The sequence below is a fragment of the Pelophylax lessonae genome, assembly GCF_965119305.1.
Source record: "Pelophylax lessonae genome assembly, chromosome: 3".
NCBI classification, from domain to species: Eukaryota; Metazoa; Chordata; class Amphibia; order Anura; family Ranidae; genus Pelophylax; species Pelophylax lessonae.
In genome coordinates this window covers 564133188-564151571 of record NC_138770.1, presented here as the reverse complement: position 1 = coordinate 564151571, position 18384 = coordinate 564133188, and the positions used below count along the sequence as shown (strand labels likewise).

The 18384-nt window shown below is 45.3% G+C and overlaps 1 protein-coding gene across 1 annotated transcript in view; it reads right to left on the bottom strand.

The window, feature by feature from the left end:
* XRN2 (5'-3' exoribonuclease 2) overlaps positions 1 to 18384 on the bottom strand; it is a 95570-nt gene that overhangs the window by 51652 nt on the left and 25534 nt on the right. Inside the window, exons 7-15 of the mRNA XM_082249142.1 lie at positions 17607 to 17679; positions 17475 to 17525; positions 16819 to 16976; positions 15496 to 15570; positions 15256 to 15389; positions 15121 to 15178; positions 13826 to 13933; positions 11694 to 11738; positions 5478 to 5609 (exon numbers count right to left, since the gene is read on the bottom strand). Coding sequence (XP_082105268.1) covers positions 5478 to 5609; positions 11694 to 11738; positions 13826 to 13933; positions 15121 to 15178; positions 15256 to 15389; positions 15496 to 15570; positions 16819 to 16976; positions 17475 to 17525; positions 17607 to 17679 — 834 coding nt within the window. The remainder of the gene's footprint in view (positions 1 to 5477; positions 5610 to 11693; positions 11739 to 13825; positions 13934 to 15120; positions 15179 to 15255; positions 15390 to 15495; positions 15571 to 16818; positions 16977 to 17474; positions 17526 to 17606; positions 17680 to 18384) is intronic.

Sequence of the window (18384 nt, the reverse complement as noted above, 5' to 3'; positions counted from 1 at the left end):
CTGGCTAAACCGTAGCGTTAAAAAACTTATTAGGGGAAAAAAATTGGCCTTCAAGAAATATAAATCAGAGGGCACCGTATCGGCCTTCCAGCAATACAAGGAGGAAAATAAGAAGTGTAAACACGAAATCAAGATGGCTAAAATCAACTTTGAGAGACAAATAGCGGAGGATAGTAAAAAAAAACCCAAAGAAATTCTTTAAATATATCAACAGCAAAAAAACTAGGGCAGAGCATATTGCACACATAATTAGCGATGATGGGAGGATGGTTACAGAGGACACTGAAAAAGCAACCGTGCTGAATTCTTTTTTCTCGTCAGTCTTTACGCAGGAAAAGGAGGGGTACACTGACCATGACTGTATGGTTAGTAGTAATACACAGGACTTGCCACTATGGCTAACAGAGGGGGAAATCAGGGAAAGACTGGATTAACTTAACACAAACAAATCACCAGGCCCGGATGGCGTACATCCGAGAGTGCTCAAGGAACTCAGTATGGTTATATCTAGACCACTGTTCCTGATCTTTGCTGACAGTATTAGGACAGGAGATGTACCAGGGGATTGGAGGAAGGCTAACGTGATTCCGATATTCAAAAAGGGCCAGAGACATATCCCGGGAAATTATAGGCCTGTCAGTCTGACATCAATAATATGTAAACTTTTGGAGGGGATGATAAGGGACTATATCGTAGAGTATGCTAAAGACAACAACATCATTAGTAGTAACCAGCACGGGTTTACAAATGGGCGATCTTGTCAAACCAATCTCTTAGCATTCTACGAGGAAGTGAGCTGTGAGCTAGATAGGGGGAGACCAGTGGATGTGGTGTACTTGGATTTCGCTATGGCGTTTGATACAGTTCCCCACAAGCGCTTAATTTATAAAATAAGGTCTGCAGGTATCGACAGCAGGGTTTGCTCTTGGATACGGAATTGGCTAAAAGGCCGTGTCCAAAGGGTAGTAATAAACAGCGCATACTCAGACTGGTCTGAGGTAGTAAGCGGGGTGCCCCAGGGCTCAGTCCTGGGACCAACCTTGTTCAATTTATTCATAAACAGCATTGAGGACGGGATCAGTAGTTCGTTATCAGTTTTTGCAGATGACACAAAATTGGCCAGGGCAATAACTGCACAGCATGAAGCAGATATCCTACAGAATGACCTGGACAAAATTACGGAGTGGGCAACGACATGGCAAATGAGGTTTAATGTGGAGAAGTGTAAGGTTTTGCACTTGGGGACCAAAAACATAAAAAAACACAATACACGTTAGGAGGGGAACCCTTGGGGGAATCAAAAATGGAGAAGGATCTGGGAGTCTTAGTTGATGATAGATTAGGCAACAGCATGCAATGCCAAGCGGCAGCTTCCAAAGCCAACAGAATATTAGCATGCATAAAGAAAGGGATGTATTCCAGAGATAAGACTATAATCCTTCCACTTTATAAAACTCTGGTCCGACCGCATCTGGAGTATTCTGTCCAGTTCTGGTCGCCAGTCCTCAGGAGGGATGTGTTGGAGCTGGAGAAAGTCCAGAGAAGGGCAACTAAACTGATTAGGGGGGTTGGAGGACCTTACCTATGAAGAGCGGCTGCAATCGCTCGATTTATTTTCCCTGGAGAAAAGACGTCTGAGAGGGGACATGATAGCAATTTATAAATATCTTAATGGGGATCTCAGCTTAGAAGAAAAGCTGTTCATTCGAAGGAATTGCATGAGGACTCGAGGACATACAATGCGATTAGAGGAGAAGCGTTTTAACCTCAGGCAACGTGGGGGGTTCTTTACTGTTAGGGCTACAAGATTGTGGAATTGTCTACCACAAGAGGTGGTTTCTGCGGGTAGTATGGTGACTTTCAAAAGACTCTTAGACTTACATCTCAAGGATCAGGAGATTGAGGGCTATGTTAGATGATTACAGTCACACACACCTACACAGGTTGAACTGGATGGACTATTGTCTTTATTCAACCTCACCTACTATGTAACTATGTAACCATGTACAGTAGCTGCAAAGCAGGCGTTTGTTACATTAACTCCCAAACACATCCCAAAACAAAAACACATACAGAAGAATGATTTGCATTTTTCATAACAGCACTTTATAGCTGATGGAATTGGGAACTACTACAGTACACAACAGTTACTTTTGTAATATTTTTTTTCTTCTGTGAACTGGAAAGCAGAAGCTCCATTTTTGTCAGCCGTATGAAAACCATCAATACAAAGAAAGCTTTAAAAAAAAAAAAAAAAAAAAACAAACAAACACTTTGTCCACCAATACATCAGCCCCTACCACACACACAGTACAGCACTTCACATGCAAACAAATCAGTCGGTCAGCAAAGCTTATAGTGGTGGACATTTTTATAGTACCAGGGGTTTAAAGCTGTAAAACAAAAACCACAAATTACTAAACTTAGTCCAGCAGAGCTTACAATATAATGTGCATCCAGTCAAACACACATTCTACCATCAATTAACAGAAGACAAATAAGCAGCATGTAGGTTTCCACATTGTCAAAAGAAAATGGACCATGTACACAAATAGGAAGAGGAGCCAATAGGGGGGGGGGGGCAATAGTGCTAGTCTGTTAGCATGAACAACCCAAATTCATTCATTCCAAAGCAGCCTTCATTCACACCATGTGTGTGCATTGTAGAGTGTTGACATGCCCTGGACACATTTATATGTGCGTGATTCCAATAGTTTGAGCCCTCAAATGTGCATTCCAAGCATTAAAACAGATGCACTGTCCGGTCATTTATTTTTTTTTTGGCATGTGGATGCTTATTGAAGATCCACATGGCAAAGAACAGGCACAAGTAGCACACAATGACTGCAAAAGGTGTGAAGGGGCACTGAAACTTCATTAAACCGCAGATGGTGTAGCAGATTAGCTTGTCAAGCTGCTAACTGGCTTCACTTTCAAATGAATGGAGTGCAAGCACTGGTTCTAGGATGCAGGAGTAGGAAAACTTTAAAATGAGCCAAAAAAAGCTCAGCCTACAGACAAATATTTACATTTTCTTAAAAAGCAGTAAAGGATCTTAAAAAAAGCCCTTACAAACTAGTAGCCACAGGCACTTTTAGAACATGGCACAGAAACACTGAAGTTGTTGAAGTCTCTTAGCAATATAGATTAGATAGGTGGAAGGCTGATGAGCCACTGTGGGGATGGGGAAGCAAATGGGAGCTGAGCTGCTCAGATAACTTTAATAACCTTAGAGCAGGGAATTGTCAAACTACGGCCCTTCAGCATCCCATGAGATATTGTAAAACTGACATTCACAGACATGACTGGGCATGATGGGAATTGTAGTTCCTGAACAACTAGAGGGCCATAGTTTGAAGACCCCTGCCTTAGAGCTTGTGTTAAAGTAGTGTTAAAGTAGTGTGAATCCCGCCCCCAGGATAATATTGGTATAGACAAATGTAGAACTTTCAAAACGGTCCAGAAACCTTGCAATGCTTTTACACAGTGCACACTCATAACTAGTCAGTTATTCCTCAGAAGTGCATGCCCCATCATTCTTAGAGTCATTTATAATGCCCGAGGTGAAGGCCAGGCAGCCCAGACCACACGCACCTCCAAGGGAAGTAATTGATAGCAGGACCAGGACCGTAAACAGGTTCTTTAAGCAGCTGCTGTCAATCACTTCTCAGAGGAGCAGCAGAGGTAACTTCTGTGTCTTGACCTCTTGAGTTGCATAGGCAGGCACAGGTAGCATCACATGGAGCTGTAGTTCTCACAAAGGAGCACACAAAATAGGTAGCCATCTATGACGGGACTTGAATGGATTCAGCAAGGCACAGACAGAGAGAATAGGAAAAGTAGGGCAAGCAGCCATAGGACCAGCAGAAACAGAAATAAAAGTTTGAAAAGATGAAGTTTTGTTAGTGTATTTATATGTATACATATAAATGTATTTTATAGATTTAAAACTAAAATATCTGATTGCTAAATGTATGTGAATACATGAACCTCCATAGCCTGGCTACCATATCACTTATAAAAATTGCTGTGCCGTGCCAAGTAGTAAACACTGAATATCAGATTTTAACCACTTCCATACCGCACACATTTCAGCATCCCTCTGCTACATGTAAAAATCCTTTTTTGCTAGAAAATTACTCAGAACCCCCAAACATTTTAGCAGAGACCATAAAAATGGCGGTTCATTGCAATTTTTTAGGTCACACTATTTGCGCAGCAATATTTGTGGCCATACCCAAGTATGCGTTCGTTTCTGCTGCATTTTTTTTTAACGTTTTTTAATTTTTTGTAATTTTTTTACACTTTCCCTTGAAATTGTTTTTGAGCACTTTTATTCCTATTACAAGGAATGTGAACATCCCTTGTAATAGAAATAGTGCATGACAGGTCCTCTTTATGGAGAGATGTGGGGTCTACAAGCCTCCACTCTCCTCTAGGCTGGAAGGCCTGAGGGGGGGGGGGGGGGGGGAAGAAAAAAAAAAAAAGAATCTCTGGCTTTTCAGCTGAATACATGGCAGTGTTTATAACTTTTTGGGGGGGGGGGGGGTGCGACGTGATGTCATAACGCCACGCCTGCCCTCAGAGTCATATGGATGACTGGATACCATCTGGTCCTCGGTCAGCTCTATGGTAAACTTCCACTGCCGGCAGATTCCTTCTCCGGCTCGACGATCACATGGGTAGAAGCACAGGAGAGGGGGGTGGACGTACCCTCCCTCCACCTGTAAATTCAATCAAGTGGCTGAGCTGCCACTAATTGTTTACGGTGCCGGGAATCACAAGCTGAAAAAAAGAGGATGATATCTAAACGATGCCTGTAACCGAAAGCCCAGGACGTCATAACGTACTGCGGTATGGAAGTGGTTAAAAGGATAAGTTCACCTATACAAAAAAACCTATGCAGGTACGGGATGTTTGCAGTTTAAAACAAAATGTGCAGCTTTGACTAAAGCTGAATACCCTCCTTGCTATAGGTGTAGTCCATTTGCATACCTTACGGAGCCTGACTAGAGTACTGCCAAGACGTTGCCAAGTGAGGCCTAGTCATCACTGCTCACCTCCATCACAGGAGTGAGCTCTTTCTCTGATTCAAACCCTCTCACATGCACCCTCTCCCCCCTGATGCAGTAGCTCAGAATTTGAGCGATGAAGGTGGTGAGCAATAACTGCTAGGCCTCACTTAGCAACATACTGGGGAGTTCTCCAGTCAAGCTTCAGAAGGTATGCACATGGCCTACACCAATAGCAAGGACTTTATTCAACTTTATGCAGCCAAGTAGCATCTGTAGATAAACAAACTGTACAGCTCTGACTAGACAATTGTGGTAAAGGTGAACCATCCCTTTAAGTATGAATATATATATATATATATATATATGAAAAACAGTGAAAGTGCACTTGTCCATTTAAAAAGGGAAAGTTAAAAAGGACTTTTATAAACTACATAATGTCCCTTAAGAAGAAAGATCGCATACCAAATTTTGCTTGCGCATCTCATAAGCTGATGCTCTTGGGTTATTTATGGCTTGAGGAACAGACGAGTTACCCCGACCTAGGGCATATGGAGCAAACTGGCCAGTTGGAATAAAAGTCGGGTTCTGCTCCGCCTAGAACGAATCATATATTCCATATTATTTCCATGTAAAACATTAATAACGGAATTTTTGTAAAATCTTACCTGTAAAATTCCTTTCTCTGAGTCCTCCGACAGTCGCCGCCTCTTCATATTCGTCACATATGGGGTATTAGACTTTGCTCCGAAGGAGTAGCTAGGCAACAGAATATGTTAACAATAAAGCTTTAACATCCCACCCTCAAGGGGTGGTCCCCTCAGTCAATACCCTCCTACTTCCTGCAACCATATCTCAGTTTTAGTGGAATAGCAGTAGAGTATACATTCAAACCCCAAAAGAGGGGCGGGGGCGGCGACTGTCGGAGGACTCAGAGAAAGGAATTTTACAGGTAAGATTTTACAAAAATTCCGTTTTCTCTTACGTCCTCCGACAGTCGCCGCCTCTTCATATTCGTCACATATGGGGACGTCCCAAAGCAGTGCAAACATGAGGGGTGGGAAACGCATCCGCGCCGAAAGGCAACGCAGTCTCCACATCAAAGAAAGGAACCTTACCAAAGGAAGGAAACTAGCTGGGCAACAGCAAAAATAAGTGCTCAACAGGAGCAACAACCCAGGAAAAGACAAAAAACCAGGGGATACAAAACTTATCCCAACAGCCAGGAGTCCCCAACAAGGGACCCTAGGGAACAGCCGCACTAAGAACCTTGCGGCCAAAGGAAGCATCCGCCGATGCCTGAACATCTACTTTGTAGAATTTAGTGAAAGTGTGCACGGTCGACCAAGTCGCCGCCTTACACACCTGGGCTACAGAAGCCCCATGACGACAGGCCCAAGACGTACTCAGAGATCTAGTAGAGTGCGCCTTCACAGGCACAGGGGGAACCTTCCCCTGCAAGGCATAAGCCTGTTCAATGGTCTGCCTGATCCATTTGGCAATGGTAGAGGCGGAAGCCGCCATGCCCTTCCGAGGACCCTCTGGAAGAACAAACAAGGAGTCCGTCTTTCGAAAAGACTCAGTCGATTTAAGGTAAACCCTAATCGCTCGAACAACATCCAGAGAATGCAATCTCACCTCCTTAGGATGTTTAGGCTTCGTGCACAACGAAGGCAAAACAATATCCTCGTTAAGATGGAATTCCGAAACTCGTTTCGGCAGAAAAGAAGGATTAGGTCGCAAGACCACCTTATCCAAATGAACAACCAGGTACGGAGACTTGCAGGACAAAGCCGCCAGTTCCGACACTCTGCGAGCCGAAGTGATCGCCACCAAAAAGGCGACCTTTTTGGACAACAGACAACGAGATCTCCCTGATCTGTTCAAAAGGAGCACGTTGTAACACAGACAGGACTAGATTCAAGTCCCAAGGGGGCAAGGGATCCCTCCTAGGAGGAACCAGATGCCGCACACCCTGAATAAAAGTGCCAACCAAGGAGTTGGAAGCTACGGGACGTTGAAACAGAACGGCCAGCGCAGACACCTGACCCTTTATCGTAGCCAGCGCCAAACGCTGATCGACACCCGTCTGAAGGAAAGACAGCACACGGGAAACCGAGTACGTGCGGGGTGAAAACCCCCTGGACTCACACCAGGCAAAATAGGCCTTCCAAGTACGGTAATAAACCTTTCCCGAGGAAGACTTCCTCGCGTTGATCAAGGTATGAACAACCTCTGGAGAGAGACCCTTCTCCTTCAGGACCTCGGTCTCAACAGCCAGGCCGTCAAAGCCAGCGACTGTAAAGCAGGATGGTAAATCGGTCCTTGAGACAGTAGATCGTCCCGAAGAGGCAGACGCCAGGGGGCGTCGACCGCCAGATTCACGAGGTCTGCGTACCAGGACCGGCGAGGCCAGTCCGGTGCCACAAGAATCACCGTGCTGCGTTCCGAGTGTAACCTGCGAAGGAACCGGGACAGCAACTGAATCGGTGGAAACGCGTACATCAGCCTGTACTGATGCCACGGGGCCACTAACGCGTCCGACGCGTCCGCCCGAGGGTCGCGCGTCCTTGCCACGAACCTCTTCACCTTGTAGTTGAGGCGAGACGCGAACAGGTCCACATCTGGAAGACCCCACTTCGCGCACAACATCTGGAAGACAGCCGGGTGGAGAGACCATTCCCCCTGATCCAGGGTCTGGCGACTCAGATAGTCCGCCTGCCAGTTCTCCACTCCCGGAATGTGAACCGCCGTTATCGCCGGGACATGAGTCTCGGCCCAAGACAGAATGTCGGCCACTTCTCGAGCCGCTCGGGCACTCCTGGTGCCCCCTTGGTGGTTGATGTAGGCCACCGCCGTGGCATTGTCCGTCTGCACCCGAACCGGGCAGCCCTGCAGCCGGTCCGTCCAGCGATGAAGACAGAGCCTTATCGCACGCAATTCCAGAATGTTGATCGGGAGGGAAGACTCCCCCTCCGACCAGGTCCCCTGGGCGGACAAAACGCCCAGAACACCACCCCAGCCCGACAGGCTGGCATCCGTGGTGATTATCGTCCACGAGATCGGACGAAACGACTTGCCCCCGGACACCAACGGGGACTGGAGCCACCACAGGAGGTTTTCCCTGGTGCGATGACTCAACGAGATCTGAAGATCCAGAGATTGAGGTCGCCCGTCCCACTTGGACAAGATCTCCGCCTGGAGACCCCGCGTGTGAAACTGCGCGAAAGGAATCGCCTCGAAAGCCGAGACCATCAATCCCAGACATCTCATACACGTCCGCAGAGACGAGTTCGGAACGTCCCTGAGGGACCTGACTTCCTCCTGAAGAGTCCTGAGTTTGTCTTCCGGCAGGAAGACCTTCGCCTGCACCGAGTCCAGTATCATTCCCAGATAGGGAAGACGAACCGACGGACTCAGAGTCGACTTTGGAACATTTATCGTCCAACCGAACTCCTGCAGAGTTTGCATCGTGACAGACAGGTCCTTCTCCAGACCCTGACTGGTCGCAGACCGAATCAGAATGTCGTCCAGATACCCCAGGACAGAAATGCCCTGGGCTCTCAATAATGCCAGAACCGGTGCAAGCACCTTGGTGAAGACCCGCGGAGCCGAGGCGAGCCCAAAGGGCAACGCCACGAACTGGTAGTGATCCTCCGCAATGGCAAATCGAAGGTATCTCTGATGACCCTCGAATATGGGGATGTGAAGATACGCATCCTTCAAATCGATGGAGGCCATGAATTCCCCCGGAACCAGGGCAGCCACCACCGAGCGCAGGGATTCCATGCGGAACTTGCGAACCCGCACAGAGCGGTTCAGAGCTTTCAAGTCCAGAATTGGACGAACCTTGCCCTCCTTTCTGGGCACAGTGAACAGATTGGAATAAAACCCCCGAAATCTGTCCCGATGAGGCACCGGAACCACCACTCCCTGAGCCCTCAGGTCCCGCACCGCCAGGCGCAGATCCCGCAGGCGCTCTGGAGACAGTTGTAGATTTGAGGGAAAAAATCTGCTCTCTGGCCGAGAGAGAAACTCGATCTTGTAACCAGATCGAACGATTTCCAGAACCCATCTGTCCCGCACACGGGCCAACCAGGGCTGAAGAAAACCGAGCAAGCGTCCCCCCACCCCAAAACTGGGTGAGGGCGCCCCTTCAGGCCGAACTGTTATGGGCCGCAGGTCCGGATTGGCCGGACTTCTGTTTTCCAGACCAGGGCTTCTTCTGAGAGCCCTGGCCCTTGAACGGTTTGCCCTTGTAGTGCGGCCGAAAGGCACGAAAGGACCCCTGAGGGGGCCGAAAATTAGCATGCTTCTTCCCAGAAGCCCCCTTAGCCTTGGGGAAATGGGGCAAGAGAGTGCTCTTACCCCCAGTAATCCCCTTAATCAACACATCCAGGGACTCCCCAAAAAGGCGAGACCCATCATAAGGCAGATTGGCTAAGGTTTTACGTGAAGATTGGTCCACCGACCAACATTTCAACCAAACCAGGCGGCGAGACAACACCGCCACGCTGTGCACACGCGCGGCCAACGGAATCAGGTCCAGGTCCGCATCACACAGATACATGACACCCTGGTGGATCTGATCCACCATATCCAGGGTCGCCGCTGAGGCCGAATCGGCCACTAGGACGCGCCTAAGCATCTGCGTCCAACTTGCGATCGCCTGGGCCGCCATGAGAGAAGCAAACAGAGCCTTAAGCATAGAACCCGTAACAGAATAAGTATGACGGGCAAGAGACTCCAGTCTCCTACCCGTGGCATCACGGAAAATAGGGGATCCCTCTGCCGGGATCGCAGTGGCTTTGTTCAAAACCGCAATAGCATGATCTACTGGCGGAGGCACACACCACCGTTCATCAGTGGCAGGCGAGAAAGGATAACGCAGCTTAAATTTACTTGGTACCGCAAAAGGCTTGCGCAAATCGCGCCATTGGTCCTTAACAGCGCGCTGAAAATCAGCATTGCAGGGAAAGACCTGCGGCGTCCTGCGTTTTCTCTGCGTCCCATAAGCCGCCAAGGCAGCTGGGGGACACACCTCGTCCTGCAAACGTAGCGTCTGCTTAATGGAAGCAATCAACTCATCCATGATTGCAAGCTCTTCAGGCGAGCCAGGGGGAGAATTATCAACCCCCTCAACTTCAGCCTCTACCTCAGACCCCACTAGATCCAGAGAGGAGCGGGACCCCGATAGGGGGGTCCCCGCCAGAACAGCCCCATCACCTTCACCCTCAGAATCAGAGGACAGAGCAACTCTGGGCCGTTTAGTAGATTGAGCAGCCACCAGCATTTGCACCTGTGCAGCAAGGCCAGCCACAATAGTGGCCAAATCCCCCCCTGGGGGGGAAACAGCGGTCCCCTGGCTTTCCACCAAGACTGTGGGAAATTTGCCCTCCTGAGAATCCATTGCCCCTGTATGCCAGACAACCAAGGGTTAACTGCCCCCTTACAGCAAGCGCGGCAAGCGCAGCCCACCGCACCACACTCAGGCACAATGAGACCCCCACAGGGAATATACAGACTGAATACAGGCAATGGAACACAGGAATAGAAGGATAAAACCTGAGGAGACTCCGCTGCAGCTGCTGCCTCGATCGGTGCTTCCAGGAGAGAGGAAGTGATGCTGCCAGGGCGCTCTATGTAAGCCTATGGAGGCTACAAGAAAATGGCCGCCGTGCATGTAAACCATGCGGCCGGAGCGGGCGCCGGTAAAATGGCGCCGTTTGGCGCCGAAATCGCCGCTCCACAGTGCATAAAATCACACACAATATCATCCCATAATATGGATACATGTTAGATCGCCGCAGCGATCGCTGTATATGCCCCAACATGCCATTAAAAACATGCCCCACAGCACACAGCTCCTCACACTGCCCAGCCTGACATACTCAGTGTCATACAGCTCCCCCCCCCCCTTGCAGCCCACAGCATGCAGCCGAGAGATAGGGAGACAAGCAGTGTGATTAAAGGCAGGTTACACAGTCCCAGACTGAGACCCCCCCAGACAGACAGGTCCCCACATAGATACACTTACCTCACATGGCGTGGGGAACCCGCACAGGCGAACAAGCCGCTGCACATGAGGCAGGGAGAGTCGCTACTCAAGACGCACACAATGGCGGTTCAGAAACCGCACAGCGTCCGGTGAGGTAGCCACCTCACCAATCATCCCTGCACCGAACAGGGATGGGTCGTTCACCGTGCCAGGAGCGTTACCTGGCTGAACGCTCGATGGCAGACTGGGAAGCCACTGACCCACGACCTGCGACCAGGGGGATCAGCCCGAGACCCAGTCCGCATGATCCTCTTCGTCCGAAGAACTAACTAATGCTGACAAAAATAACAGCTAAGTAAAGGTAGAGAGAAAACTCAAACAAAATATCAAAAAGAAGAAAGAGTCTGGGACAAAAAGTCCCAGCACAGAGAGAGCCAGCCACTCCTGACAAGCTAGACATTAAAAACTGAGATATGGTTGCAGGAAGTAGGAGGGTATTGACTGAGGGGACCACCCCTTGAGGGTGGGATATGTTAAAGCTTTATTGTTAACATATTCTGTTGCCTAGCTACTCCTTCGGAGCAAAGTCTAATACCCCATATGTGACGAATATGAAGAGGCGGCGACTGTCGGAGGACGTAAGAGAAAGTAATATTTCACGGCTAGCTTCATGACAAACTGACCTTCATTCGCTTCCTTTTCTCTTTTTGACGCCTCTTAAAGTTCTCCTAAAGCAGATATGCAAAAAAAGGAAATGTTAAAAAAAAACGAATTGTAAATAAAACCCATAGGCCAACAGGCTCAAAATAACTGGAAGCAGAACTAAACCCACAAATTTAAGTGCTGCTTAAAGCCATTAATTTAAAGGCATGCCATGAAAAACCAAACTGTAAAGCTATTAAAATGGCTGCCATCATAACTGATCACACGTGTAGCGCCATGGTAACTGTAGGATTAAACAGAGGTCAAGATGGCAACTTCCTTCACTGTAAAGGAGTCACTAAATGTTACAAGGTTACATAGTTGGTAAAGTTGAAAGCACCTGTCCATTCTGGTGTATGCAATTTTAGATAAATAATAAATCCCACATACCTGTATGCTGCGATTGTCAAGATGCCCAACTAATAGTTTTTAAAAACTTAACACACCCGGCTGATACCACAGCTTATCACTATGACAGTAAAGAACCCTCTAAGCAGCCTAAGGTTAAACAGCTTCTCTTCTAGTTTCAGTGAATAGCCTAATGTCTTTTTAAACTCCCTCCCACCGAAAAGTTGTGTGTGGGCTGGGGACAGGTAGGAGATTTAAGGATGCTCATGCAAGAACGGGATTGCGATGAGATGCTGGCTTCACATCTTACTTATCTGCATGTTTGTGCACACACATTGTAAGTAGGGCAACTCATTTATTGAGGAAGAAATGCAGGGGAAAAAAAAAAGAAGTCGCAGCACTATATTGTTTGGCATGTGTGAAAACGTGCCTTGGGGCCGATGGGTGGGGGTGCCATTATTAATGCTACCCCCCCCCCCCCACGCATCTGCTAAAATGCAGTGCGTTTCTCTGCATTATCCTGCAGAGATGCAAACCTACTCTAAGAGAAGGGGGGGGGGGGGGGGGGGGAGTTGGCTGTGGTGTTAAAGAGGTTGTAAACCAGATTTTTTTTTTTTTAAGTACACATGAAAGACAAACGCATAATGAGCTAGTATGCATCGCATACTAGCCGATTACTAAATACTTACCCAAGAACGAAGCCCCCAGGCGCCGACCGCTCACCTCTCGCGCGGGAGCCGACGGTCATGGCACGGGGCTCTGAAGGAATGGCACCAGCGGCCGCTCCTTCAGAGCGCATGCGCCAGTGATGTCACTGGCTGCATTTAAGGTAAATATCTCCTCAACGGTGCATGTTTAGGAGAGATTTACAGTACCTATAGGTAAGCCTATGATGAGACTTACCTATTACCTATAGGTAAAACTTGCAGAGGAGGGTTTACTTCCTCTTTAAGGATTAGAGTCATCACACAAATATATGTGAATGGGACCTCTGATGGGGGAATATTTTACTGAATGGACCGGGAAATTTTAATTCAAGACCACTGCTGTAAAGAACAAGAAGTTTAGCTCTCCTTCAACAATAGAGTTGAGGAGAGCTCAATGACATGACCCGACTAAAATCAAACACCATCAATCTTATCACAGAGTGTTCTCTGCAGGGTTAAAGGAGTTGTAAAGTCAGGAAGGTTTTTATATCTTAATGCATTCTATAAAAAGCCTTGTGTGTAGAAGCCCCCCCTAATACTTACCTGTGCCTCCTCTCTGTCCAGGAGTCCCTTGGCCGTCCTGGGACTCTCCCTCCTGATTAGCCAAGATAAAGCCGCAGCGCCATTGGCTCCCGCGGCTGTCAAAGTCGGTGAGCAAATCAGGAGAGAGAGGGGGTTGAGTTGAACAGCAGCTCTGTGCCCGAATGGACACATGTGGCTTCAGCTTGGCTCATAGTAAGCTGCTTGCTGTGGGGGCACTCAATAGTGGGAAGGGGCCAGGAGCAAAAATGAGGGACCCAAGAAGAGGATTCGGGGGTCCCTGCAAAACAAACTGCACAGATAAAATATAATAGAAAAACGAAAAAAAAAACACCCACACGAGACTTTACAATCATTTAAAAAGCAGAGGACACTCCTTAGTGAAATGCAGGCTTCACACTGCACTTTGCATTTTATGAATGGCATAAAAGATGCACAGCATAAGGTTTTCACTGTGCTGTCCTGTGGAGAGAAGATTATGCCATCCACTATCAATAGTAGCAAAAACTCAGGCATACATCATCATCCTTCCTCTTCTTGAAAATGCTGTCTTCGACCTCTCCAACTGCTAGCATGATCATCTGCACCCTTTCCAGGTTCACAAATCCGCTCTCTGTAAGGTAGCCCTGCAATTTGAAAAGGAAAAAAAATTATATACATAGAGATGTATTTTTCTTGAGCTTTCCTTATCTTAAAGGTGCCAATAATGGCCATCAATAAATTCACACATTTAAAGTCATGATATCAAAGTTGAAATATTATATATATATATATATATATATATATATATATATATATATATATATATATATATTTTTTTTTTTATTTTTATTATATACACATACATACTGATTTGGCCAAAAGAAATCATTCAGGACATGCCAGGAAAAAACTTTGAATTCTCTTAACATATTGTAGTTGACCAATTTTTAAAAGTGGTGGTTACTAACACTTCTTCCCGGTTTCCTTCCTTTTCTCTTCTTTCTCCCTTTGTTTGGTAATGTATTGTAGGGCATTCTAGAAGGAGACTGTTTAAATTTTGAAGCAATTAATGCTCCCGTTACCTATTTTGGGGGTTATCCGTAGATCAATATAATCTGTTATTGTACCTTTGGCTGATAAGATCTGTGCCTTATATATTTTTTTTTTTTTTTAAAAATAAGGAAGAGGGGGACGCGTGGTTATATTTTACATTTATAATGGTACCAATATCATTGCCTGCTCCTGGGTGGGTAATGCCACTCCTCCACTGTTTCTATGGAAGTGCCATGGTTGACACATTCTTAACTATGAATATGTCTAGGTGTGTGTGGGGGGGGGGGGGGGGGTAGAAGAGACTGGGCCCATTGCTCTGTCTTGTAGGTGCACAGAGGCAGGTCAGAGGTTAGCATGCACCAGTGGGAATCAAAACCATTGCACAGAGCAGGCAAGTATAACAAGATTTTTAAGAAAAAAATCAGAAGCTTTATAGTGTCTCTAAAGTCTGGGGTTAAACACGCAAACAAATGAACAGCAATACGGAAAGAAATTAGTAGGAAAAGGTTGGAACCCCGTCACTTTAAATGCCACCTGTTAAAGGTTTCTCTTATTTCCTGTCTGGTGAAGCTATTGTCACCATGACCGTTCACCGAGAAGAAGTATATTTAAACTGAGCTCCAGATAGCTGTAGCAATTTAAAAAAAAGCCAAGATATAGATGTGCCTATTTTTAGGCTATTCATAAAGAACACAAAAGGTATTCTGAGACCATAAAGTTGTCAAGGTACTTCACACTGCAGTAATATGCAGAATTCAGTAGAAGGGGAAACACTCACCCCAGTCTTGTGGACCACGTTCTTGTAGATGGTTACCAGACGGTCGATAGCACCCTCCCTGAGAGAGAGAATAGCAGGTTAGCCACTTGCTACAAACTAAACATGTTCTAAATATGAAGAAACTGAAAGATGCACCTGATTTCAAGAGAGGGTAAGTGAGGCAGAAAGTCATTTCCAACAAAGAAACACATGAAAACCCAGTCGTCAATACTTCTTTCAAAGTCGAACGGGAAAGGCAAGCTTGACATTGTCAACTCTCTCTCTAGATACTGATAAAGAAACAGATTACAATTACCATATTAAAGTACTATGAACTACTGTATATATACACACACACACATTGAAAAAGGCAGCAAACATTTAAATAGCACATACCTCACGCAATACATTAAGACGAATGAAAATAAACTCCTGCTCAGAGCCATGTGGCGCATCTGCAAATTCGTCATGCTGGGAAAACAAAGACATCAGTAAATTAAAAAAAAAAAAAAAACTTGCCATTACTAAATCTATATACTGTAACCATCATGGAAACGAACCTAAAGCTTAACTACTGGCATAAGTAAACAAAATAAGTACGCATTTAATTTTTTTTTTTTTTTTAATTAAACTAGCCCAAATACCTTAATGTGATTTGGCATTAGAATGGTAAAAACCCCCTACATAGTATCATTTAGCTTAGGAAAGGAACAAGAGCCATATAGGTGTGCTGCATGCAATTGTGTTGACAAGGAACATGCTGACAGAGCAAGCAGAGAGATCCCCCCTCATCAGTCTGGTGCTGCTCTTGCACTCTTGAGTCAAAAGACTGGGAGGGAGAACTTTTTTTTTTTACTGTTATGTGGAAAAAAAAAAAACACCTGGCTATAAAGTGTGATGGGACTATGTACATTTCAGGACAGAAATAAACCTTTTTGGCATGTACAACAGCTCTAATATTTGTATTGTAACTGTGCATTTAGAAGTTGGCCAGGAATTCAGCTATACAGTAATACCTTGGTTTGAAAGTAGAATTTGTTCCAGAAGCATGCTTGTAATCAAAAACACTCATATCAAAGAAAATTTTCCCATAATGGAAATTTGTTCCACAACCATCTATTGGTATAACAATATGCTGCCATCATATTTAAAGTAAATTACTGTATAAGCATGCCATCCCATCTGTTAAATACCATTATGTGTCCCTCTGTACTGTATATAAAGATGCCGATTTATACTGTATCAAGAGTGTCTGCCGGCACTCATGTGACTCCTCGGCTCTGCTTCTCGCCCTGGATGACGTCCGCGAGAGTGATCAGCCACGCCCGCCGGGAAGAGCAGAGAGATGGAGTCACATAAGCGCCAGGAGACGCTCTGCAACAGTAGAAATCAGCATCTTTTATATACAGTACAGGCATACATAATAGTATGCAACAGAGGGATGGGCATGCCTATTCTGTACTAAACTGCTCATATATCAAGACTTTTTTTTTTTAAAAAAAAGGTTGCTCGTCTTTCAAAATGCTCGTAAACCAGGTTACTCGCAAACCAAGGTATTAATGTAATTCAATATTGTGCATACTCAAACAGTAAAAGATGGCAGATCGTAAAAAAAAAAAAAAAAATTAAAAAAGTTGCCCGGAGCAATAAAGAATGGCGAGTTTCTACAACCAGCAGTTTTTCCCTAAATTTTGAGTGCAAATTGTTTCCAAGTCTTACCTCTCCTTTCTTCTCGCGAGGCAATCCCTCACAGTCCTTCAGTTCATGTCCAATTTGTGAGCACAATGGACAGGGCTTTGGCTGATTAGGCTTAAACTCTTCTCTTATGATCGTGAAGTTCAGTTCATGAGTAGCTAGTCCAAGCATTATTAAATCAGCTAATAAAAAAAAAAAGAAAATCTCAAATGGAATTTCGAACCCTTTAGGACACAACCTATTCATTCATACAATTACAAAAATTACTTTACAGATATTGCTGGCAAAATATATATTATACACACAGTCAAAGTCAAACCATTTCAAAGCTGCACAAAAAAAAAAAAAAAACTTCCACTTTGGAACATAGTTTGTCAGACTGCAAAAGATCATCTCCCAGTTTTAGAAATTTCTAAAGGCTTAAGATCATAGCCAATAACAAATCCGCTACAAGATGAAAATTAGGATGTTTGCGGCTGGTGAAAATAGTCAAAACACTGCCATTTATTCAGGGCTGGTGTTGTGTTGGGCTGAGATTTAAGAATAGCTTGATCATGTCATTTTCTGAAGCTGACCTTATAACTGCACAGAATGTTGTAATTAATAAAAACAAGCATAAATCGCACAATGGAATTAGTTTAATCTCCACATTATGCAGAAAGTCACAATTTAGTGCTTACCGTCAGCTCCGCATAAGCAGTGATGAGTGTTTGGGTCGTGATGAGGCTGTGCTGTTCACAGAAAAGAAAGAGAAACTGTTATCATGGAAAACACCATGGGGAATAATCACTCCAATGTGCAGTGCTTCATACCTCTCTGTCTTCTGATGTAATCCATAATTTTGTGCTCCCCCTCACCTGGCGCGCTAGCATCTGACAAAATGACCTACAAAAATCAGTAAAGAAAAAGTGAAGGTAGAAGCACATTTTTTTTCCATTTACAGAGCAATGGTAATACTACTCAGCAAACAGTGCCACTATACTAAACTTATCACCACTATGACTCTTTTGCAGACGAAATGAATTCGGCTTTCAGTGTCGGAGCAGGATAGCAGCCTCTTACTACTGATTCACAATTACTTTCCTCAAATAGAAAAGTATCCAGGAGACAGCAGAGGGAGCAAACCTAAATTAAAGTTGTGTCTTCAATAATTGAACATATAGAGTGAAAAAAAAAAAAAAAAAAAAAAAAAAAAAAAAAAAAACACACCCACGCTGGGATGCAAAAAAGCCACTTTAAAAAAAAGGGCATTTGACTTTCTGCCTCACACAGCCCAACATGGAGGCTTTTACAGGAGTTTAGGGGCAGAAAAAAAATAATAGTTTGTGCATTCAGGAGAGGAGTATCGGCAGAAAAGAAAAAAAACCATGATGCACCTACATGCTAGGTATGTTTAGCATTCAAGCAGTTATTTTAATACCGAGAAAAAAAATATTCTGGCCAATGGAATGAACGCCCAAACACGTGATTTGCAAAACTGTATGCAAGTTTTTGCAAAGCACATATGTGAAGCTGGGTTTACAAAAAAACACATTTTTAAGTACTACAGCAACTGGTGAACCGGTTCCAAGCTTTCCCAGTGTCAAGTCA